Source organism: Centropristis striata, chromosome 16, assembly GCF_030273125.1.
Source record: "Centropristis striata isolate RG_2023a ecotype Rhode Island chromosome 16, C.striata_1.0, whole genome shotgun sequence".
Taxonomy (NCBI): domain Eukaryota; kingdom Metazoa; phylum Chordata; class Actinopteri; order Perciformes; family Serranidae; genus Centropristis; species Centropristis striata.
The window spans coordinates 11,616,978-11,638,965 of NC_081532.1; the positions used below are offsets into that span (position 1 = coordinate 11,616,978).

At 36.1% G+C, this 21,988-nt stretch overlaps 1 protein-coding gene across 1 annotated transcript; it reads left to right on the forward strand.

Moving 5' to 3' along the window:
• Positions 1-148: 148 nt before the first annotated feature.
• capn3a (calpain 3a, (p94)) lies at positions 149-20,763 on the forward strand. The gene is made up of 21 exons (XM_059353571.1): positions 149-1,945; positions 2,357-2,426; positions 5,177-5,295; positions 5,472-5,605; positions 6,797-6,965; positions 7,764-7,847; positions 7,993-8,087; positions 8,717-8,794; positions 9,059-9,219; positions 9,524-9,693; positions 11,271-11,282; positions 11,527-11,735; positions 13,717-13,753; positions 14,934-15,011; positions 15,206-15,263; positions 16,196-16,260; positions 17,187-17,255; positions 17,389-17,467; positions 18,399-18,515; positions 19,344-19,402; positions 20,148-20,763. Exons 1-21 carry the CDS (start codon positions 1,694-1,696, stop codon positions 20,172-20,174), a joined length of 2,142 nt encoding a protein of 713 aa, XP_059209554.1. The 5' UTR covers positions 149-1,693; the 3' UTR covers positions 20,175-20,763.
• Positions 20,764-21,988: the final 1,225 nt, after the last annotated feature.

Sequence of the window (21,988 nt, forward strand, 5' to 3'; positions counted from 1 at the left end):
TAACTATACAAGTCAAATTACAATTTTTTTATTTTACAATTTGTAAAAAAAAATCTATAAAAATAAACTAAATAAATAAAGTAAATCAATTTAAAGTAAAAAATAATAGAAACACAAAGATAAATAAAAAATAAACAATCATACTTTTTCTAAAAAAGAAAAGGTTTAATTGTTGAATATATAGCCTGAATTAACATTAACAACAAAAACCAACAACAATAGAAAGCAACTCACACATTCTGGTCACCCATTAGAGAATATATATTTATTTTTCATTTCCCACTTATACAAGAGAAACAATGGGATCTAAATGTAAAATATAAGTTATAACATATCCTTTGAAAGTACTTTTATTTTATAATAGAGTACTATGAGATTTATAATAACAAGGTGTATATTTCTTGTTTAGTTATAATAAATGTTGAAGCTTACCAGTTTTATACACAGTTTAATAATAATGTATGATCTATGACGGAAGAACACTTTAGTGATAGAGTGTGTTTCATAACAAAAGTTAAAAGCTGCTTTATAAGAGGAGGAAAAGAGAAATATGTGGAGAGAAAAGGTAATATATGAATCAGGGAGAAATAAGTCTATAATCCACAAAAAAAATGAGTTGGAGACTTACTGGGAGGCTGAGAAGCAACAGCATTAACAGGACTAGATAACAATAAGACAGATATCAAGCCTTTGTGCAAATATTCTGTATTGTAAATGGGGTTTTTCCACAAATATCTTGTTCTATTTTCATCCCAGAAATTCTGTCTTTTTTCCAGCAGAAAGTCAATCATATTTTTGGCTTAATGGCTCTTATATAATGGATGTTTTCTAACTTCTCTACTTTATTCATCCGTCAGTATTTACCAAAATCACAAAATTCAATACCATCAGTCCAAAATCAGATAACAATAAGACCAATATCAGTCCTTTTTGCAAATATTCTACATTTTAAATGGGGCTTTTCACAATTATTTTGTTGTATTTTCATCCCAGAAATTCTGTGTTTTTCCTACCAGAAAGTCAATCATATCTGATAGGAAAAGACTGTCACGTCACACTAAACGTTGTGAGTTTTTAGCTGTTAACCGCTCTTTAAGACAGGGTGATCTACTGCAATACAACTCCCAAACTCACAACTCTACACATTAACAACTCCCAAAACATCAGATAGAATTTGTCGCTTGCTAAAAATGGATGATACTCCTCTTCGTAGCATTAGCCTGCTCTAGTTATGCTGAGACTGCTCAATGCAGAGCTCCATTGAGAATAGGTTTAAAGGGGTTGAATGCCTTCTGCTGAGGCAGGGCATCTACCGACCACTCTTTACATGCACTCTGGCGTGGCCCGCTGGCCTTTGTGTCACCCAACAATGATGGCACTGGAGCACCACAGCCAGGGAGAGATCATTGTTCAGTTCAGCCAATGGGAAAGCAACAAATAGACGTTTATGTGATGTGTGAGTTTCTGTGCATATGTGTGTATGTGCATGGTAATGCAAAGGTGAATGCATGTAGAGTCTTTCACACCGAGCTTTTGCATCTACTCTGTGACGAAGTGGAGGGGGACGTCACACAAAGAAAGAGCCAATCAGACATTAGCTGTTTGGATTTATGCCAGGGTTTTTAGGCTTGTAAGACTTTAGTACAAGTGGCAAAAGCCGGTTTTAAAAAAAAAAAAAGTCAGCTGAGACGAGATGCCCTATACACCGTCTGGCTTTTTTTGTGACCGGTTGATCCGGGAGAGGGAGAGGAGAGACGGGGAAGGGTCTCTGAACAAGCCCGTCCGCTTCAACGGCCAGGACTTCGGTAACCTGAGACAGGAGAGTCTTCAGAGGAAGAGCCTGTTTGAGGATGAGTCTTTCCCGGCCACTGTGGAGTCTTTGGGCTTCAAGGAGCTCGGACACAAGTCCAACAAGGTCAAGAACATCGTCTGGAAGAGGCCCAAGGTAGGAGGACGGTGAGGGGGGAGGTAGCCGCATGGACACCAAAATTAAATAAAGAGGGGATGGATCACACAGGTGGGAGGTGGGACGTTATTTTTCATACACGGAAACATCAAACCTTCATGGAAAACTAGCTGCTGCTGTGGGATTTTACCTGGAGATACAGATGGGATCAAAATACGCCCCAAAAGGATGGATTGGAATTAATTTACTGTAATGCTGCAGTGTTTTTATGATTTATTTTTTTTAAACTATTTTTTGGCTTAATGGCTCTAATATAATGGATGTTTTCTTACTTTTCTTGTTAGTATTTGCCAAAAAAAACCCCAGCATACTATACCATCAGTCCAAAATCAGACTAAAAGCTGATATGAGATTATTAATTGGTTGACTGTTTTTGCTTATTGTCTACAGGAAATCTGTGAGAACCCTCAGTTCATTGTTGGAGGAGCCAGTAGGACAGACATCTGCCAGGGAGATCTTGGTAAAAGATGCCTCTTTCAAACATTTAACATACATCACAGCAACACAGTGGCTACTGACATTCATGTTTTCTACGTTTTGAAGTGAGGATGAGTTGTATATAGATTTTCTGTGCATTAAACTACAGTGAACACCTGAGAAGGAAAGTTTCAATGATAATAGACTCAAATCAACCCCAGGTTACATTACATTACATTAGGTTAAAGTTAATGAGTAAAAATAACAAGACTAACACATCTGTGGAATGGTAAAAGGAAGAAATCCACATAAAAACACTTAAACACTGTCCTGTCATTGTTTTGTGGTGCATTGACTGTTTGTAGGTGTTGAAAGTCACTGACTGAAGCAAAAACACACAAGGTGACACATACAGGCTGATGGGACTGTGTAAGGTGGGCTGTGTATACTGTATCTGAGTGTATTCAACATTCAGTCCAGCTCTGGGGGGTTACAGGGTAGCAAATACCCCGTGGATCCCCCGCACACGGCCTCTCTGCTGCAGCTGCGGCCTCCCCATATTGTGCTTATTCTTTTGGAAGGGAATCCAACCAGCAGCACTTCTCATTGTTGTTCAGTTCAGACTGCAAATAAAAGGGGACCAAAGGGACAAAGGTCCTGGCAGACACTGTTAACCATTCCCTGTTAGAAAAAACTTACATTGTTTCCACCCTGTCACACACCTGGACAATCAGAAAACACAAACGTCAGCACTCAGCGGCGGTCTTTTCCTCCAGCAAAACAAAAAAATGTCAAGCAGAGAAGTTCTTGTCGGCCTTTGTTTTTGTTTTGTCACAATCGGTGAAAAGGTACATGTTCTTTGTGAAGGAAATATGAACATATAACACCTGTGCTGTTGGGATGGGAATGCCATTATTGATTCTGCTTATCAGCCAGATTCTTTATAGAGTCCCTTATTGATTCTGTGTAAAAAAAAAAACTAAAAGAAAAATGGGTCTACACAGGTTGTTAGTAGAAAGATGTATCATCATATTGTTGGTGTTCCCACTCTAGACTAGATAACTCGTAGACAAACGATTCCGATGGGTCGGTGAGTTTGGAACCAGTTCTCAACTCTAAATGGTTTTCCATTCCCATCCCTACTTTGCTGGGATTTACACTGAGTTTCAGTACATTTTGAAATTGGTTTTAAAATGTTTTAAGTTCCTACATATTCTGGCACAGATTAGATTGAAGAATCGGGTCAACAAATTGTCCGATTCCATCGGAATTTTGTCCCTCCGTGTTTATCAATTCCTTGCAGTTGCACGCTGCAAAACAAACACGTCAAGCTCATGCGGCTACACTGCTGGAAACTTGCGACAGGAAGTCATGCCGCAGAGGAAGAAACGGTTCAAAGCGCGGCTCCATTTCAAGAAAAAAGATCAACAATCAACAGTGCTGCTGTCAATTAAATGATTATTTGAAAGTGCAGTTTGGAACACCAGCAATATGCTGAATTAAATCTATGAGCAACATGGAGTTAACCTTCCTCCTGTGTTAAGGACCGACCCGTTTTAAGTTTTAAATGCACAAAAGTACCACACATCTTTTTCTTACTGAATTAAGGCTTTTTGACTTTGTCAGGAACCTCTATTTAAACAAAATAAAACAAAAAATCAATTTCACTAAATTATAAAATTCCCTGGCGAAAATGATAACGTTTGTGTTGTTTCAGTTAGAATATAAAATTATAAAACAATATTAAGTAAAATATATATGGGTCAAAATTTACCCGTAACACCATAGATGTTGCTGTAGTTAATATTAAAAGAAAACACTAATTTTAGATGTCTTCTAATGCCCCCTCAGTAATAGTGAGGTAACATAACTTTATAACATTATTTTATATAATAATCTTGAGGTTCATTTTTCGATTTTTTTTTAATTAAAAACAAGGGGTATGCTGTCAAAAAGGCCCAGGGGGCCACACAAAAAATATCAAAACTAATCTTTTAATGTATAAAGAAGTCTACCAAGGTCACCAAGAGTTAAGAAACATATTGGACGAAAAATAATTTTTTAAAGGGTATTTTATGGATCATTTAAGGGTCAAAACCAACCCGTTAACATAAGAGATAGTAACAGAAAGCTTACATAAGAGGAAGGTTAAAATAAAGGAATAACATGTGTTTGACTCAAGATACAAGTTTCAATTCTTCCCAACCAAGCAGCACATCCCATTGCTTCTCTGTATGAAAACGTGTTAGAATTTAATTTGTCTGGAAGGTTTACGTTCCTGCATGTTCAAAACCAATCCTACAAACAAATGCTGGAGAGACTGTGGTATGGGAGGTGACCTTATTATTTGGGACCGCCCAAAAATACAGACATTTTGGAAAATACATTAAAGGAGAAATGGAGAGGATTCTGGAAAAGGACATTCCCTCGGCGCCGCTGTTATTTTTTACTGGATGTGCTTCCTGATCACAGGTCTACTAAGATGAATGTTACATCATTTGCTGATTAATGCAAGAAAAAAAAATTGGATGAAGCTTCCTCGACTTTTCAATGGTTGCAAAAAGTTAAACCTGTTTACCTGAAGGAGTGCATCAGCTATAACTAAAACCCTATTTTTAAAAAGAGTTGGCCATCATTTATTGATTATATTAGTTAAATAATACCCACCCTCAAGGCTATTTTGTTCTGTAATGGTAATAAAATGCTCATTGTTGTCAATGGCAATAAAGTAAAACAAAAAACATGTTCTAGTTGTGTTCAAGTGACTTGAATGAAATGATCTCCTGTGTTCAGGTGACTGCTGGCTGCTGGCTGCCATCGCTTGTCTCACCTTGAATGAGAAGCTGCTGTACCGTGTTGTTCCTCAGGAGCAGAGCTTCTCAGAGGGCTACGGAGGCATCTTCCACTTCCAGGTCAGAAACAACCGTCTCATCATCAGATATTCAGTCCTTCCTTCAGCATCTTATCCTCCATAGAGTAAAGTTTACTGAAACAGATGAAGAAAACAACATTTATTCGTGACAATTGCTGAAAAATGCTGATGTAAGTCTGATTCAGGTGTTTGAAATCTCCTCCTTCTGTGCTTCAGTTCTGGCGTTATGGCGACTGGGTCGATGTGGTCATCGATGACCGTATCCCAACCTTCAACAACCAGCTGGTCTTCACTAAGTCCGCTGAGAGGAACGAGTTCTGGAGCGCCCTGCTGGAGAAAGCCTACGCCAAGTGAGTGCTCAACTGTTTTATTCTGTAGTGGAGGAGTTTACTTTGAAGAAACAGTTATACACAAAACATTTCTTCTTGTTTTGACAAGCTGTAGCTGTATTTTGTTGTAGCTACATAGAGTATGTTAGCAGTTTTTACAATTTTTCCAGACTTTTTTTGTTCCAAGTTGAATTTTTGGGGTGCAATCAGTCGTTTTGGCACATAAACAAACTACTAATCAGATTGGACCTAAATAATAGAAGGAAAAAGTAACTTCTTTTAACTGGAGAGTCTGCCTCTAATAGAGCCTGACAGATACAGATGCATCCCAATACATTAGAATATGATGGAAAAGTCCATTTCCAGGAGTTCAAGTGAAATAGCCCCAACCAAGTATTGAGTCATATAGATGGACAGACTTTTCAGAGGCCAAATGTTCGATAATAAAGATACTTTTTAAAATTGTTCTTGAGACACTGAATTTTAGGTCTTCATTAAATGTAAGCCCTAATCATTATAATTAGAAGAAATTAAATAAATTAAGACGTGAAATGTTTCATTCTGTGTGTAATGGATCTATTAAATGTGTTATTTCCACTTTTTTTTTTATTTGAATTACTGACATAAATAGACTTTCTATGATATTCTCATTTATTGAGATGCACCTGTATATGGGTTGACAGATATTATTGGCAGATATTGGCTTATCCAAGGCATATCAGTATGAGTATATATGCTGTTCGATATGTGCTATTATGAAAACATTTTTTACACAATATATAATGCAGAAAATGTTCTTGTGATGTGATTTAGAAATGGTTTTAGATATTAATTAATTAATTTATTTTATTCTTTCTTTTTTTTAATAGTCAGCAATTGAGCAATTGAGTTTATGTTTGAGAAAGTAGCTCTCTGGGTGCATTTGCAGGGTGGTGTAAAATCGGTGCACAATCCACATAGAAAAAGGTTTATTTTTATTCCAGTTTTTAAAATTACTATATCGGCCAGTATTTTGGTTATCAATTAATTTTTCCGCTCTAAGATCAGTATCGGCATTGGTCTCAAAAAATCACATATCGGTCGGGCTCTCTCTAAAAATCAGGGTCAAATAAAAAAAAAAAAAACATAATTCAGACTTATAATCAGATTGATACATTGGTATGTCTTAATAAAAGAACTGAAGGTCTGAACATTAATATGACTTCTGTCCAGGCTGCACGGCTCCTACGAGGCCCTGAAGGGAGGAAACACCACGGAGGCCATGGAGGATTTCACTGGCGGAGTCACTGAGTTCTACGAGATGAAAGAAGCTCCCAAAGAACTCTACAAGATCATGAAGAAAGCTCTGGAGAGAGGCTCCCTCATGGGCTGCTCCATTGATGTGAGTCAGAGTTGTTTTATTTATTTATATGTAACTCTGATAGCGAGGATGAAGACTGTGATTTCTCTTTTTTGTTTTTGTTTTGAAAGACCAGCGATGTCATGCTGCATTGAAGACACTTTAATATATTTTTTTCTGTGCAAGTTGTATTTTTTTTTAATTATATATATATATATATATATATATATATATATATATAATAATTAATTATATTTAATAACTGAATAAAATACCCTAAAATAATATGAGATAACTACAGTCAAAATATTATTATTAATATTATTATTATTATTAATAATAATAATAATAATAAAAATAAATAAATAAAAAGTAAATCATAATAAAATAAAACAGATTGGAAACATTGAAAATAAAATTATGTGTGAGCATAAAAAAAAAAAAATATTTTATTTGATGATAAATAGAATATATATAACTCTGTACTACAGTTACAATATAACTTACAATTCACAGAGGATAAAAACACAATAAAGTTTGAAGGCTTATTTCCATTGTCGACCTTTAGTAGAACTAAAAACATATCACAAGATAAAGTGACGTATTTGAAGGAAATGCAATCAGCATATAAATAGCAGGAGGCAGTGTTAAAATATATATAAAGTTAAAATTTTAAATAAAAAATTGACTCTGCTATATGGTACTTTTTAAGAACTGATTGAAAAGATTCTGTAAACCATCTGCATCTTTTAAGAGCTTTACTTTAAATGAATGCTGGCTTTTTTTGCAGTATTTATCCAATATAAATGATTGATGAACATGTATTCTGTGTGTCTGCAGTCACTGGTTCCAGCTCGCTTTGAGACTCGTACTGTGACGGGACTTGTGAAGGGTCACGCCTACTCTGTGACGGCAGTGGAGGAGGTAAACAACAATAACAGTATTGTGTTTCATGTACTGATGGAACAGCGATTAGATTCACTAATTCTGCTTTCATATTAAGTAAATACATTGTCTGTAAGTCTGGGTTTATATATGAGAATCTTCACTGCTGCTGTTTTTCCTTCAGTGCAAATCGTCTCAGCACAAGGAGACTAAAGTCCGTCTGGTGCGTCTCAGGAACCCGTGGGGTCAAGTGGAGTGGAACGGCCCCTGGAGTGACAAGTAGCCATCTTTACTCTTTATTCAGTCTCTAATTTTCAGCCCTAGTTTGTGTTACAGAGGAGATAGAGTTTAAACCTCTGAAGTCCAGAAGATGTTGGTTCAAATTTGTCAACTCCCTATGCGTTAATTTCTGTCTCTGTTTAGCATCTTTCAGTCTGTCCATACATCACATGCATGGCTCCTTTTTCTCCACACAAACATGGCTATCAGTCTGATTTTTCATTTTATTTTAATTAAAGTATAAAGCTGCCAGGAACCCAAAATACAAATGAAATGGAAATGTACCTTTTTTTTTTTTTTTTACCATTTATACACACAAAAAGAGCAGAAAAAAATAATAAATAATAAAACTACAAAACAGTCTATTTGCATGTAAATTAAAAATAGTAATAGTTTTCATTGTAGAAAGAAAATTCACATTTTAAAAATGGTCTAGAAACATAAATGTCACACTGTGAAAGCTCCTATGATTGTACTTTCAACTGGCTTTCTCAGCTTGTCTACATATCATATATAAATAAAGTCATTACTGTAAATAAAACATGTGCATTTTCAATAAATATATGGACTCCAGAGGGTACAATCATGATGTCTAATATTTTTTTATTTATTTATTACCTCTCTGACAGCTCTAAGGAGTGGGCCACACTGTCCAAATCTGAAAAAGAGAAGCTGCAGCACCAGAGTGCCGAGGATGGAGAGTTCTGGTAAGAACTGGTTCACTGCAGCTGGGAAATGTGGATTTAATGAACAGAATCTTATGTTTATCTGCAAATTGTCATTTTTTTAGTTGATAGGGCATTGAAAGGAACAAAAGACAAATTTAATTTACAATTATTACAATTATTTTAAGACAGCTTTGGGTTTTGTCTTTCCTTCTTTTATCAGCATAACATTTTAGGTCTGGAATGTTTCATTGCTGAACTGTAGATGTACAGATATTATCCAGATCTGGTCTCGATCTCTGATAGGATGTCATTTGAGGACTTCAAGAAGAACTACACTAAGATTGAGATCTGTAACCTCACCCCTGACGCTCTGGAGGACGATAAGATTCACAAGTGGACCGTTTCTGTGAACGAGGGTCGCTGGGTGAGAGGCTGTTCTGCTGGAGGCTGCAGGAACTACCCAGGTACCTCAATCTCAACCTGATTAAAATACGTATTAAAAACTGTGTTGAAGATCAATGCAGGAAAATTAACTAAACATTTTTTTAATTAATTTTTTTATTGTATTTTTATTGTATTTTTATATTTTATTGCTTGAAGTATGCCTAGGTTGTTCTTTTTATTTAATTGTGTTGTCATTGTCTCTGTGTGTAATGCTGCTGCTACACTGTAATTTCCCAGCTTGGTATAAATAAAGTCTATCTATCTCTCTATCTCTCTATCTCTCTATCTATCTATCTATCTAAATTCACACTTATTGTCCTGCAGACACTTTCTGGACGAACCCTCAGTACCGCCTGCGTCTGCTGGAGGAGGACGACGACCCCGAGGACAACGAGGTGGGCTGCACCTTCGTGGTGGCTCTGATGCAGAAGAACAGGCGGAAAGAGCGCAAGATGGGAGCCAACCTGTTCACCATCGGATTCGCCATCTATGAGGTTTCCTGCTCTTAATCACCATGGAGAGATAGACTCCTTTCACTGCAGACATTTGACCTGTCACAGAAGAAAAGCACAAGTGTGTTTAATGACATTAATGACGGCTGCATTCAGTTTAGGGGAGGTCCTAGTATTGTGTATGCTGACTCAAGGGAATCACTTACTGGGACACTTAATGGAACTGAGCCATCGTTAATATTATCAGTTTCACCTGTGCTTTTCCTATCATGACAAGTCAAAATGTGAAAGAGGTCCCGTGTGTGACAGATTTGGTCAAATGTTTGACAAACATTTCCCAAAAGCATTTAGGTGTTTTTTATTATACATAGACTGCATCACTAGGGACATATTTTTTTTGTTTCGCTCATTTTGGTTCTTTTACTGCACATGACCTACATTTTGACAAACGTGTTCTATGTTTTTTTTTTCTGAATTTCAACCTCAGCCCTTTAATAAGTCTATAATAAACTGTGAAGCCAAAACACAGACACTCAGACCTATAATGACAAGCATGTCCCCTTTAAAACACATTAAAACCATTCCACCAGAATGAGCCATTTTCTCATGTTTGCCCAATGGGGCAAATACATGCTATTTTCCTGGTTTTCACGAGAGATCTTGCTGCTGTATTATAGAGCGCCGCAGTGTTTGATGTGCGTCAAAAGCTCCCAGACTGTAAAAGAAATCTCCGTCCTAGCATTTACTACAGAGAAAATTATTCAAATTCAGTGTTGATTTATTCATAAAAAAGTTGCATTATGTAACAAACTCACATTAAACCCTTGCGCCCCCCTTCAGAAAATGTCAATGTATTATCCTTGGTGAAAAAAAATTCACTTCTAAAAAAATGCAAAAAAAATATTATATATGATTTTTTTTTCAATGCATTAAATCTTTTGACCAACTTCAGTCCTGATCATACCTATAAAATGTACATGTATTTCTTAAATAATTTTAACCCTGTAATGCCCTTTTAGGACATGTTTTGAATGATAAAAACACAAAATATGAAATATTTTCTATATAATAAGGGCAAACTGAATTTTTATGGGGGGGATTAATAGATCCTTGGATACGTCAGTAATTGCCAACAACATTGATTTTAATGCATTGTTAATTTTTGAGCAGTGTGAGTTTATAAAAAAAATACCCCACCTTTTACCCTTGGTGCAGAAAATGTTCACTTCTTAAAAAGTGCTATATAAATATTATATATGGATATTTTTTCACTTTCAATGTATTCAAATATGTATAAAATCTTTTAACCAATTAAAGTCCTGATCATCACTATAAAATGTACACGTATTTCTTAGATAATTTGAAAGGGCTAAAAATTCTGAAAATAAATATATTTTTGCTGATGATGATCATGACATGTTCTATAATCCTGCAGCATTGAACGATGATTAAATAAATAAATTGCTATTTGTTCTAGTTTCAGATTCAAACATGTAATTGCATTTTTTGAATGTCACTTATTCTTTAACAGAATTTATAATGACACCGTTGAAGAAATTAGCTTTTAATTTGCAGCCTTAAATGACACAAACACTGATGTTGTCTCTGTTTCTTTCCAGGTGCCAAAGGAGGTAAGGAAACAAAACTCTCATGAGGAGCAGCAGTGTGCAAGTTAATTACCTCCTACTGTTTGTTTTTTATATATCGTATGTTCATTATTTTTATTATCATCACCAATTTTATACAATCGTCCTTGCCTTGATGAACCTGGGATGAACCATCATAGTATTTTTCTTAGTTTTATGCTACAATGTGAGTGTCAGAACTGCTTTAATTCAACATCTTCTATGTTTCTGTTGTGACTCCCCCCTCCAGATGCACGGGAACAAGCAGCACATGCAGAAGGACTTCTTCCTGTTCAACTCCTCCAAAGCTCGCTGCAAGTCCTACATCAACCTGCGCGAGGTGACCCAGCGCTTCCGGCTGACCCCCGGGGAGTACGTCATCGTCCCCTCCACGTACGAGCCGCACCAGGAGGGAGAGTTCATCCTGCGAGTCTTCTCTGAAAAGAGGAACACCTCAGAGTGAGTGGGTGGGGGCGGGCAGGGTGGCCTGCAGGGGGCGAGCTGGGTGACAGGAGGGAGTAGGTACCAGGTTTCTGTCCCTGTTAGAATCATGTAGATAATGTTTGTTAGTTGTTATTTACTCCATTGATGTTGATGTTTCTGAGTCGGGCTGGGCATTGAAACACAGCTTGTAACATATTGGTTCTTGGCATTGATTGATATTAGTCGGTTTAAAAAAGTAATTAATTAATTTTGGCTTTACATCGAGATTGTTTTTAGTGCACTTTTGAAAAACAAAGTTGTGATTTCCACTTCACAATGAACTGCAACACTTGGTTCAGCTCCAGCTAACCATATTTTCATTATCGATTGATCATTTATTAATCCGTTAAATTTATACATTAAGCGCAATTTCGTCTTCAAACAAAACTTGTAGATATTTATTCATTTCGCTGTCATGTACGACATTGAAAACCAGCAAATATTTGGCACTTTTGCTTAAAAATGCATCAAAATAGTTGCAGATTTTTTCTTTTTCTGGATAACAAAAAGCTTCAAAAGATTTTTTTAAATGATTTTTTCAGTCTCTATAATACGACTTATAGTTCTAGATGTCTCTGCAGCACCACAATTACAAAAATATATTACAAAAATGATATTTTGAGATGTATTATGCATGTTCTCACTATTGTCCTCCTATAATCTGGATATTACAGTAGTGCATATTGCAATTTTGGTAAAATTCAAATTAATTGTGCAGCTCTACTGGTTAAGCAAATTGACTAATCTTTTCAGTTCAATGCTCCCATGTAACTTCCATGTAACTATATATGCAGAAGAACATTTAAAACCCAGATTGACATGTATAGAGGAATCAAACAAAACAGTTGAGCTGCATTTTTTTCAATCCTGTTCGAATCAAATCGATTTAAATTCCTCTGCAACTGACAAATTATTAGTTTGGGCTCAAAGTCACATTTTCTAATATAATAAAATATACATTTTTAAGAGAAGTGTTCGACAGTGTTGCAAGTCTTAGTGAGCCGTCACAAAGCCAAATGTCCAACAATGCCCAGCCCTACTTGTTCATATTTTAATTAGCAGAAGCAGGATTGATTTAGCAAAGATTTACACAAAGTGTAACAGTGATGTATCCTCCCTCCATGTGCATTGTACAGTGCGGGTTTGTGTGTTTGTTAATGAGGGTGGGGTTTTGTCGGGGTGCTTGGCGGGTGGGACACAAACCACCAAGAACAAACAATTTTAACGGCGATTTGATTTGTAGAACTGGAAGAAATCGGCCCCAGTTCGAAGCTGTTATGGAATCTTTTTTAGGACAAGCGACTTCAGATTTGGGCATGCTCCGGTAAACTTTCAAAATATTCAATACTGCACATTCAAGCCTCAACAAACATCCACCACCTGCTGCCCTGGAGGACCAGACAGCATGCAGAGCCGGCCTGCACTCTGACGGACCGTGGGGATGATGGATGTGCAAGACAAACAGCTCACACTGAGGAGCAAACATAGCTTTAGATTTAACACTTCTACAAGCAATATAATATTAATAGCATTATTTTAACCTGCTTGAACACCAGAAGGTTTTCACATAGCAATTTATAAACTACTTAACTACCCCATCTAATGCAAAATCAAGAAGAGGACGCCTTCAACAACCAGCAATGCCCAAAATAAGAAAAAATCAAGAGACAATTCTCTTGACTGGAAGAAGCAACAGGTGGTACTGAACTAACACATTTTATTCACAGCTTCATTGAATGTTTGTGGAATCATTTTGTCCTCTTAGTCCAATGTGAGTATGGGACTATCAAACTTCAGACATGGTGTTATGATCAGTTATGTTTTCCATCTCAACAATGAGCTCAGGATTTGTTAGTTTAATGCCTGACGAGGATAACGTGACTGTAGTGCAGAGATGAGTGGCAGGCTTGTGGTCCAGATGAGATGTTGATGTTGCTGTTTGTTCGTCTTCACTCAGGGAGATAGAGAACAGGATCGAGGCCGATCATCCAGTGGTAAGTGTCGTTCATTTCTTTTCATCACTTTGCAGAATTAAGTGATTAGAGCTTTCTCGGCAGTTCCCTGAAAAAGGCTGATGATTTAACGGTGGTCCTGAGAGCTGACTGCAGTGTAAATTAAGAAAAAAACAAGTAAATAAAGAAACATATTCACCTTTTTGACGACACACAATTTGTGGTTTATGAAGTTATTGAAGTCAGCTATCCATCAGCAGTGGTGGAAAAATTATTCAGTGCCCGTACTTAAGTAAAAGTACTAATACCATACTGTAAAATTAATCCACTACAAGTAAAAGTCCTGCATTCAAAACTTAAAACTGCGTTAAAATGCAAAAGTATTAGCATCAAAATGTACTTAAAGTATCTAAAGTAAAAAAGTACTCTTCATGCACAATGAACCCACTCAGATTGTTCTACATTTTCTAAATATATTATTAGATTATTTGTATTGATGCATTTATGTAAGCAGCATTTTAATTTCCTCAATATTTCATTTAAACTACTTAATATACTGTTAGGATGTTTAATTCGAAAAAAGCATCTTATCACTTTAAATTTATCATGATTTTGAGGTCAAAAGAGGGAAATTATCTTGCTGCATGGACAGATCATTTCACTTGACAAAATGTCTTAAATTAAGATTGTTAATCTAGAAATAAGCATGTTGAACACAAATTAAAACAAGATAAACTATCTAACACTTCTAAATCTAAGTTTTTTTTAAAAATCTTGGTAAGAAACAAATAATTTGCAGTGTACTTCTTCTTGGAGCACTTATTCTTAACAACAAACTGGAAATGTTTCTTCATTTGCTTGTGTTGTAATGTGACAATTTTCACGTTCTCTTAATTTGCAGTGCATTGAGAATTAGCATGACAAAGCTTTTTTTCAAAGCTTTTCAATTCATTCCAACCAACAAAGATAGAAATTGCCATTTGTATCTAAGCATTTCAAAGCTATTCTTGCACAATAATGCAGTATTGTTCTACATCCTAGATAACTGAGTCATATTAAAACATGAATTAAAGCTGTTTCTCCAGTTTGTTCACCGTTCATCCTTAATAATGTCAAATATTATAAACAGTATTCCTTTTCACAAACTTTATCTCCACATTTTTTCCTTTCACATCCTCTCCCTCTTTATCTCTTTCTTCTTTGTGGCTCCATGACGCCTCAGCCGGCGCCGGCCTCAGCGGGGGAAGAGAGCGAGGAGGACCAGCAGTTCAGGACTATTTTTCAGGAGATAGCCGGAGAAGTGAGTACAAGAAGAACAACAGGACATAAAACTTTAATTAAAGATAATCAGTCCTAATTAACGCGGTAGCTCTCCTGTAGCTTTGTGATTCAGGCTTTAATAACTGAAGACATTAACCTGCTGCGAGTCAAATTTTAATGGCCGTCTCTTCTCTTCTTCAACTGTTTCCTCCTCCACTCTGGTGTCTCTCACAGGACATGGAAATCACAGCCAACGAACTGAAAAATGTTCTCAACAGAGTGATCACCAAACGTGAGTTAGAGCAACTAAACTGCACCTTTTATCAGAGCATCATTGTCTGGAAACACTCAGCTTAAGCTGCTCTTTGTTATTTATTCTAAACTGAGTTGCAGTGAAGATGAAGGAGAGTGTAGCAACCAACCAATCACATTTATTTCACATCATAGTAAACAATTACATCAAACACAACTGAAGCAAAATTAAAACTTTTAGACTTACCAACATTACCACATGGGATTTGTCCAAACTTTTTTTGATTTTGTTTATGTGTGTGTGTGTGTGTGTGTGTGTGTGTGTGTGTGTGTTTGTACCTATTACCAATTTTGCTATCATATATATTTTGTATATAATTTTTTGACTCTAGTCTTTCTCAATTTTTTTTCTTTTACTTGAATTTTTCGCTGTATGATTGGACATCATAATCATCAGTTTTGTCCACTTTTGTACTTTTTGTACATGGTGATAAGAATAAATACATTGCAAGGGTAAGAGACAGAAAAAACTGAAGTGATATGAAAACAATATTGCTGCAGCTTTATTTTTCAACTCCCTTATTCTGTATATGTCTATTTTATATTGTGGCACAGGGATATTGAGGGTGGGTTGAATGTTTTTTTTTTTTATTTATTATACTTTTTTTATTAGCAGAACATTAATTTTATAATGCACATACAGTCATGGAAAAAAATTATTAGACCACTCTTGTTTTCTTCAGTTTATTGTTCATTTTAACGCAAGGGGTAAAATCACATGATCTGATCAACTGAGGATGTAGGCGATTTTACCATAGGTGGCCGGCGTCATGAGGAGTTGATTTAGGCAAAAAAAAAAAAAAATTTGACAAGCTCTCCAATGAACTCCCTACAGATATAAAATACTCCTTCTGTCTTTATGTGTAGCGCTCTAAATCTCGCTCTGTCCCGTGTCCCTGTGTCTCCCTCCAGATAAGGACCTGAACACAGAGGGCTTCAGCCTGGAGAGCTGCAGGAGCATGATTGCTCTGATGGACGTATCCTTTGTATCGAGTGCATCGGGCTGGCTGTGTTGTCTGTAGGAGGCACAACCTGCCGAGACCCATGGCAGGGTCTGTGATGGACGCTCACAGGGCCTCGGCCTCACGTCACCACACAAACACTAACAGTGGGATGTTACACTGGAAGGATCTAAATGTTTACATCTGTCATTATCCAACATGACCTCTGAACTCATGAGACTCATATAACCTGGTCCACTTAGTTTTCATAATAATTATTATTTTTAAAACCTTAAAACTTAAAATATAACTAATTAAACAACTATATCATATATAATAAATAATAATAAATGAAAATGAATTAAACTAACATAAACATGATATTTACATGGATCCTTACATATAAATAAACAAAATTTAAATGATTGAAATTAATCCATTAAATTAACTCCCATTAAATAAATGGTGAAATAAATATAAGAATAAGAATAAGAATAATGAGTATTGTTGTTATTATTATTATTATTATTATTATTATATGTGACAAAAAGTCAGAAAAGCCATCACAATTAGAGCCCAAAGTGACACCTTTACAACCAGTGGTAAAAACATTAAAAATAAATAAAAATTATTTGAAAAAATGTTTTAAAGCAGCAAATTACATTTCTGAAACCAATACTTATTATCAAAATATGGGTTTTCTGTCATTCCAACAAAACATCATGTTTTTTCAGATCCTCCTCGTGTTTTTGTATGTATTTTCTTGGTACCATTTCCCTCTGAAATTTAAAGTACAAGTGCCTAAAATTGTTGTAAGTGCAGTGCTTCAGAAAATGTGATGTAACTTAGTTAAATCACTGGTTTTAGGCTCACAGAGTCGTGTTTTGCTGGAATATGAAGCTGCTTGTTTTGTGCGTGACTAAACATGTGAGAGCATTTTGGTCTTAACTGCTGCTGTTCAGATGGATGGGACAGGTAGACTCAATCTTCAGGAGTTCAGACATCTGTGGAATAAGATCAAACAGTGGCAGGTGGGAAATCAGCTTTCCATTCCAACTATAAAGTCTCCCTCTTTTATTTACTCACAGTGGATATTAGCCTGTAAAGATGAATTTACTCCCAGCAGGGTGATATATGGCACATTTGACACTTGCTCTCTTTCAGGGAATCTTTAAGCACTATAACGCCGATCAGTCTGGTAGCATCAACAGCTACGAGATGAGGAACGCTGTCAACGATGCAGGTAATAACTCTTCTTATTCTCTTCTCTCAGTTCAAAGAAAGATACATAGAGATGTTTTGAGATATCTGTGATTTTACATTCCTGCTGCTGTTTTAATACAATAGTTGTTGTACTCAGATTGAATATTATCCAAAGTAACAATTAATCTGGTTTCAGAGGCAGATATCTCAAAACCTCAGTAAATACAGTCATTGAAAAATTATTAGACGACTATTGTTTTCTTCAATTTCTTGTTCATTTTAATGACTGGTACGACTAAAGGTACATTTGTTTGGACAAATATAATGATAACACCAAAAACAGCTCATAAGAGTCAATTTAAGCCATTTTTCATGGTTTTCTTGATGATGATTTTGGTTATTATCAAGAAAACCATGGAAAATGGCTTAAATTGACTCTGTGTTTGTTGTTATCATTATATTTGTCCAAACAAATGTACCTTTAGTTGTACCGGGCATCAAAATGAACAAGAAATTGAAGAAAACAATGGTCTAATCATTTTTTCCATGACTTTATATCCAAAATTATCTGAGTGACCAAATAGTAGTAGGGATTATTTTAACTTTGGTGAAATTATCCTGTAAAGCTATTGTTTTTGCACAATATTCATTTATTAAACACTTTTAAGTACTTTAAAAGGATTTAAACTACAGTTTAAGCTTTTTAAAAATATATTTTTAATGCTGTATTTTTAGTTTGCAACATATCAGTCGTAACCTGATCCTTGAATTGATTTTTAAAAATGTATTTTTTAGCTAAATGCTACATTAAGATATCATGATATTGAATCATATCTTATGACGTCAACATGCTTGTTTGTAGCCATGTGTTGGATTAATTAAACGTGTGTGCTGCAGATGAACTTACAGCTTGAACTCACCCTCTAAATGTTGTCTTCACTGTACAGTCATGTGTCTTGTGTCCCGCTCAGGCTTCCGTCTCAACAACCAGCTGTACGACATCATCACCATGCGCTACGCAAACGAGAACATGAACATCGACTTTGACAGCTTCATCAGCTGTCTGGTTCGGCTCGAAGCCATGTTCAGTAAGTCGGTGCCGCACAAACACCAGCGCTGACGTGTGATTTCACATAAATACTGGTGCTACTAACAGCTCTCCGTCACTATTTCGCTTCATGTGATATTTTTCTATCTTTAACCATGAAACTTGACTTTTGGATTCAGTTAAAAGTAGGGATGCACGATGTTATCGGCACGTTATCTGTATCGGCCGATATTGGCTTGAAAATGATAACGAAACCAATAACGAGATACTTTCTCGTGCTCACCAGAAAGTATCTCGTGCTCACCAGAAATGTTTCTCGTGCTCACAGGAAACCAAAGTTTTATTTTATTTTCACCATGTCCCTTTAGGGACTCCGTAATTTTCAGATTTTCAGCATCGAGCAGAGAATTGCTGGAAGTTTTTTATGGGATTTGAAAGTTAAATTCAATCCATAATGTATGAAAGACATGAAACATTTTAAAGTTTGAATGGAATTTGTAGGTGAAACAACCAACAACTGACACCTTGTAGGTCCAGATGTTTCTCTCCCCAGAGGCTAAAAATATAAATCTAAAGAAAGGAAACAGCCATCAACAAGTAGGTCCATAATACATTTTCCCTTTGGTTGAAACCCTTTTACAAGGATCTCAGGGTATTTGGGAAGCTGAGAAAGGAGACTGAACTCTTTATTTTTTAACATTTCAGTCGCTATCAGCGTACACAGAAAAAAAAAACACACCCAAGTATCACCAACTGGATCATTTATCATGTCTTTGTTGTCATTTTGAGCTCCCAAAACAATTTGTGTGTTTCACTTTAAATCATTTGGTTTCCGTGGATCACATGTTTTTATTGTTTTTATCTCCAGGGGCGTTCCAGGCTTTTGATCAGGATGGAGATGGTACAATCAGGCTCAGTGTCCTGGAGGTGAGAGCCACAAAGACATGCTAGTCAGACTGTAGGCAGCTGGTTTGTGTTGATTCCCACCTCAGGCTAAGTATTCCTGTCACTACTGAAGTGTATCTAAATGAAGCAACTGGGTGTAATTCAATAGGAAGCTTTATTAAAACAAAATTTCCCAGTAAAACCAACACCAGTCAAATAAAGGTTTGCAAGTAGAAAAATATATAAGTAAAAAAAACAAGAACAAGCCAAAAAAAACGTCCAGACTTTTCTCAAAGCATTGCTTCTTCTGGCATCTTAGAGTGTCAGAGGATTTAAAAACATTTTTAATTGATACATTATGGTGATGACGGTGAAAAAATGTCATCCATTTAAACGTTTCAGCCCATGATGGACCTTATATGTGGGTCACTCTGCAGGTGCATCTTGTCAGTCATCAGGGGTTTGATGATTTAACACACATGGAGCTAAAGGCCAGCGGGCCCAGTCATTACAAACACACCAGAAAGAACAGACAAAATTGTTCTCTTTCCCACGGCAGCAAAAACAAAACATTGTTCTTGCAGTCCTGGGAGTGAACAGTTTTTTTTCTGTTCTTGTGGAGTATATATTAGCCTTTATCATGCACATTTTTTTTATACAGCACTGTAATGCATCAGTTAGACATTTAAAATCCAGAATGTCTGGATGTGTTTTTTAAAGAAATGGCCAGTGTACAAAGGTATATAAAGCATATTTATTGTATCTTTTCCCTCTCTCCCATCTTCAGTGGCTCCAGTTGACCATGTACGCCTAAAAGGCCCATCTTCCTCCAGGTGAGCTCCACTCCACACGAGGACCAGACCTGCCAGCCTTTACCTCAATATTCAGTGTGCCCGATCGTCGTTAGCTCTCATCCACTTCACCTGCAGCCCTCCCTCCCTTAGCTCTGCTCTTTGTTCAACATGCTTCTTCCAGTTCATATTTTCTTCCTCTTCCTAGATCTATCTGCATTTCTTTTTTTCTGCTCTTGTCCTTCCATTATCATTGAAATATCAGTCTCTCCTTTCAGCCATTAGCCTTTTTTTTTAAAGACACTTGTTCCGTACTTTTCTCAGGCATCAAACACACACAACCTCGTCACAATACCTCACAGAGCTCCTTCCCCCTGCGTTATCTTCTTCTGTTATCAAACTGAGCAGCAAGGGCATTCTTCCTGTATTCATCCCAGTGAACTGGGCTCTCTGGTGGACAGCCAACAAGCTTGTGAATCACTCCTTCACCTGTAATAAATTAGATAATACAGCTGTTACTTTAGACATCAAGGCCTCCTGAACAAACATCACTTTGCCCCCTTTTAACCCTGTTTTTAATCACTTATTTTTGTGAATAAAAATATCCTGCTGGACGTTTTGTGGTCCTCAGTTTCCCCCCAGTAGCGCCTCTACTGGGTACGAGCCATCTTAGTGCTCCCTGGTGGACAAACTCAGGCTTCTCCCCCCCGACAACTGTCCAGTCTTTCAGATCTTCATGTGGATGGATGAGATTCAAGAACAAAACTGTGGAGCTGATGAGTTTTTATTAACACCGACGTTCGAGGTTAAAAATATGGATTTGAAAGAATATGGCTAATGGGTTGGACTGCAGCTTTTTTGTGATTTTATTTTCCTATTAAGGTTTTGGTCAAATGAGTGTACTGCATTTTTAACCATTTTAACCAAATAAATAAATAAATGTGTAGTTATTGGTTTGACTGCGTTACCAGTAGACTTTGTGCTTGTGGTACTGTGGTATTTTTGATCTTTAAAAATGTTTGGAAACCCGTTTCTGCCAATGTGACGGAAAAAATTAAAACTTTAGGTTACATGGGTAACCCTGGTTCTCTGATAACCAATTGAGGTATCTCACACATCTTCCATGATTGGTCACGCCTGAAGGCGCTTTGCATCTTGAGATACTGAGCCAGGTTTGAAAGATAACATCTTTTAGGTCACTGAGAGTAATGTTCTCAAAATTAGACTCAAATTAATCAGTTATATTGAATAAACAACTTAGTATCGTGAAACAGTTACTCAGTATCTCAAAATAATAACCTAATTTATCAAAATTTAAAAATTAGGCTTGAAATATATCTGTACATCTAGAAAATAAGACTTCATATGTCAAAATAACCTTAAAATCCCAAATTAATTTTAGAATCTCCAAAATAATGAATTAGCATCACTAAATGACAAAAAAATGAAAAACTTCGTATGGCGGAATATTGATAAAATTCCTCAAAATAATGAGTTGGTAGCTTCTGAGAATTTTTTGTTATATAGGTTTTTTTTATTATGACTTACAGAATCTTTTGTATAAAAAAAATCACATAGGTGGAATCTTCTAATCTTTATCAAAAGCACCATAAAGAACACACACAAATCATTTCATGATGTTGCACCATTTTTTTTTATTATAATTATTAACAATGTCTTAAGATTGCACTTTCTTAAAAAATATCTCTTCACAACTTTGAGAACAACTGAAAAACTTGAAGAAACTCAGGAATGCCAGGTAAGAGGTGAACTGCACGCTTCCCTTAGACGTAAATAACGAGCGGATGAGGCGAGTTTTTAAAAATGGCGGCTGTGA

Bases quoted from the DNA above. Each gene is read 5' to 3' on its own strand.
- capn3a (XM_059353571.1), top strand. From the start codon at position 1,694: ATGCCCTATACACCGTCTGGCTTTTTTTGTGACCGGTTGATCCGGGAG. The intron at 2,427-5,176 runs GTAAAAGATGCC...TCCTGTGTTCAG, and splicing joins CATCTGCCAGGGAGATCTTG to GTGACTGCTGGCTGCTGGCT. The intron at 17,256-17,388 runs GTGGGAAATCAG...GCTCTCTTTCAG, and splicing joins ATAAGATCAAACAGTGGCAG to GGAATCTTTAAGCACTATAA.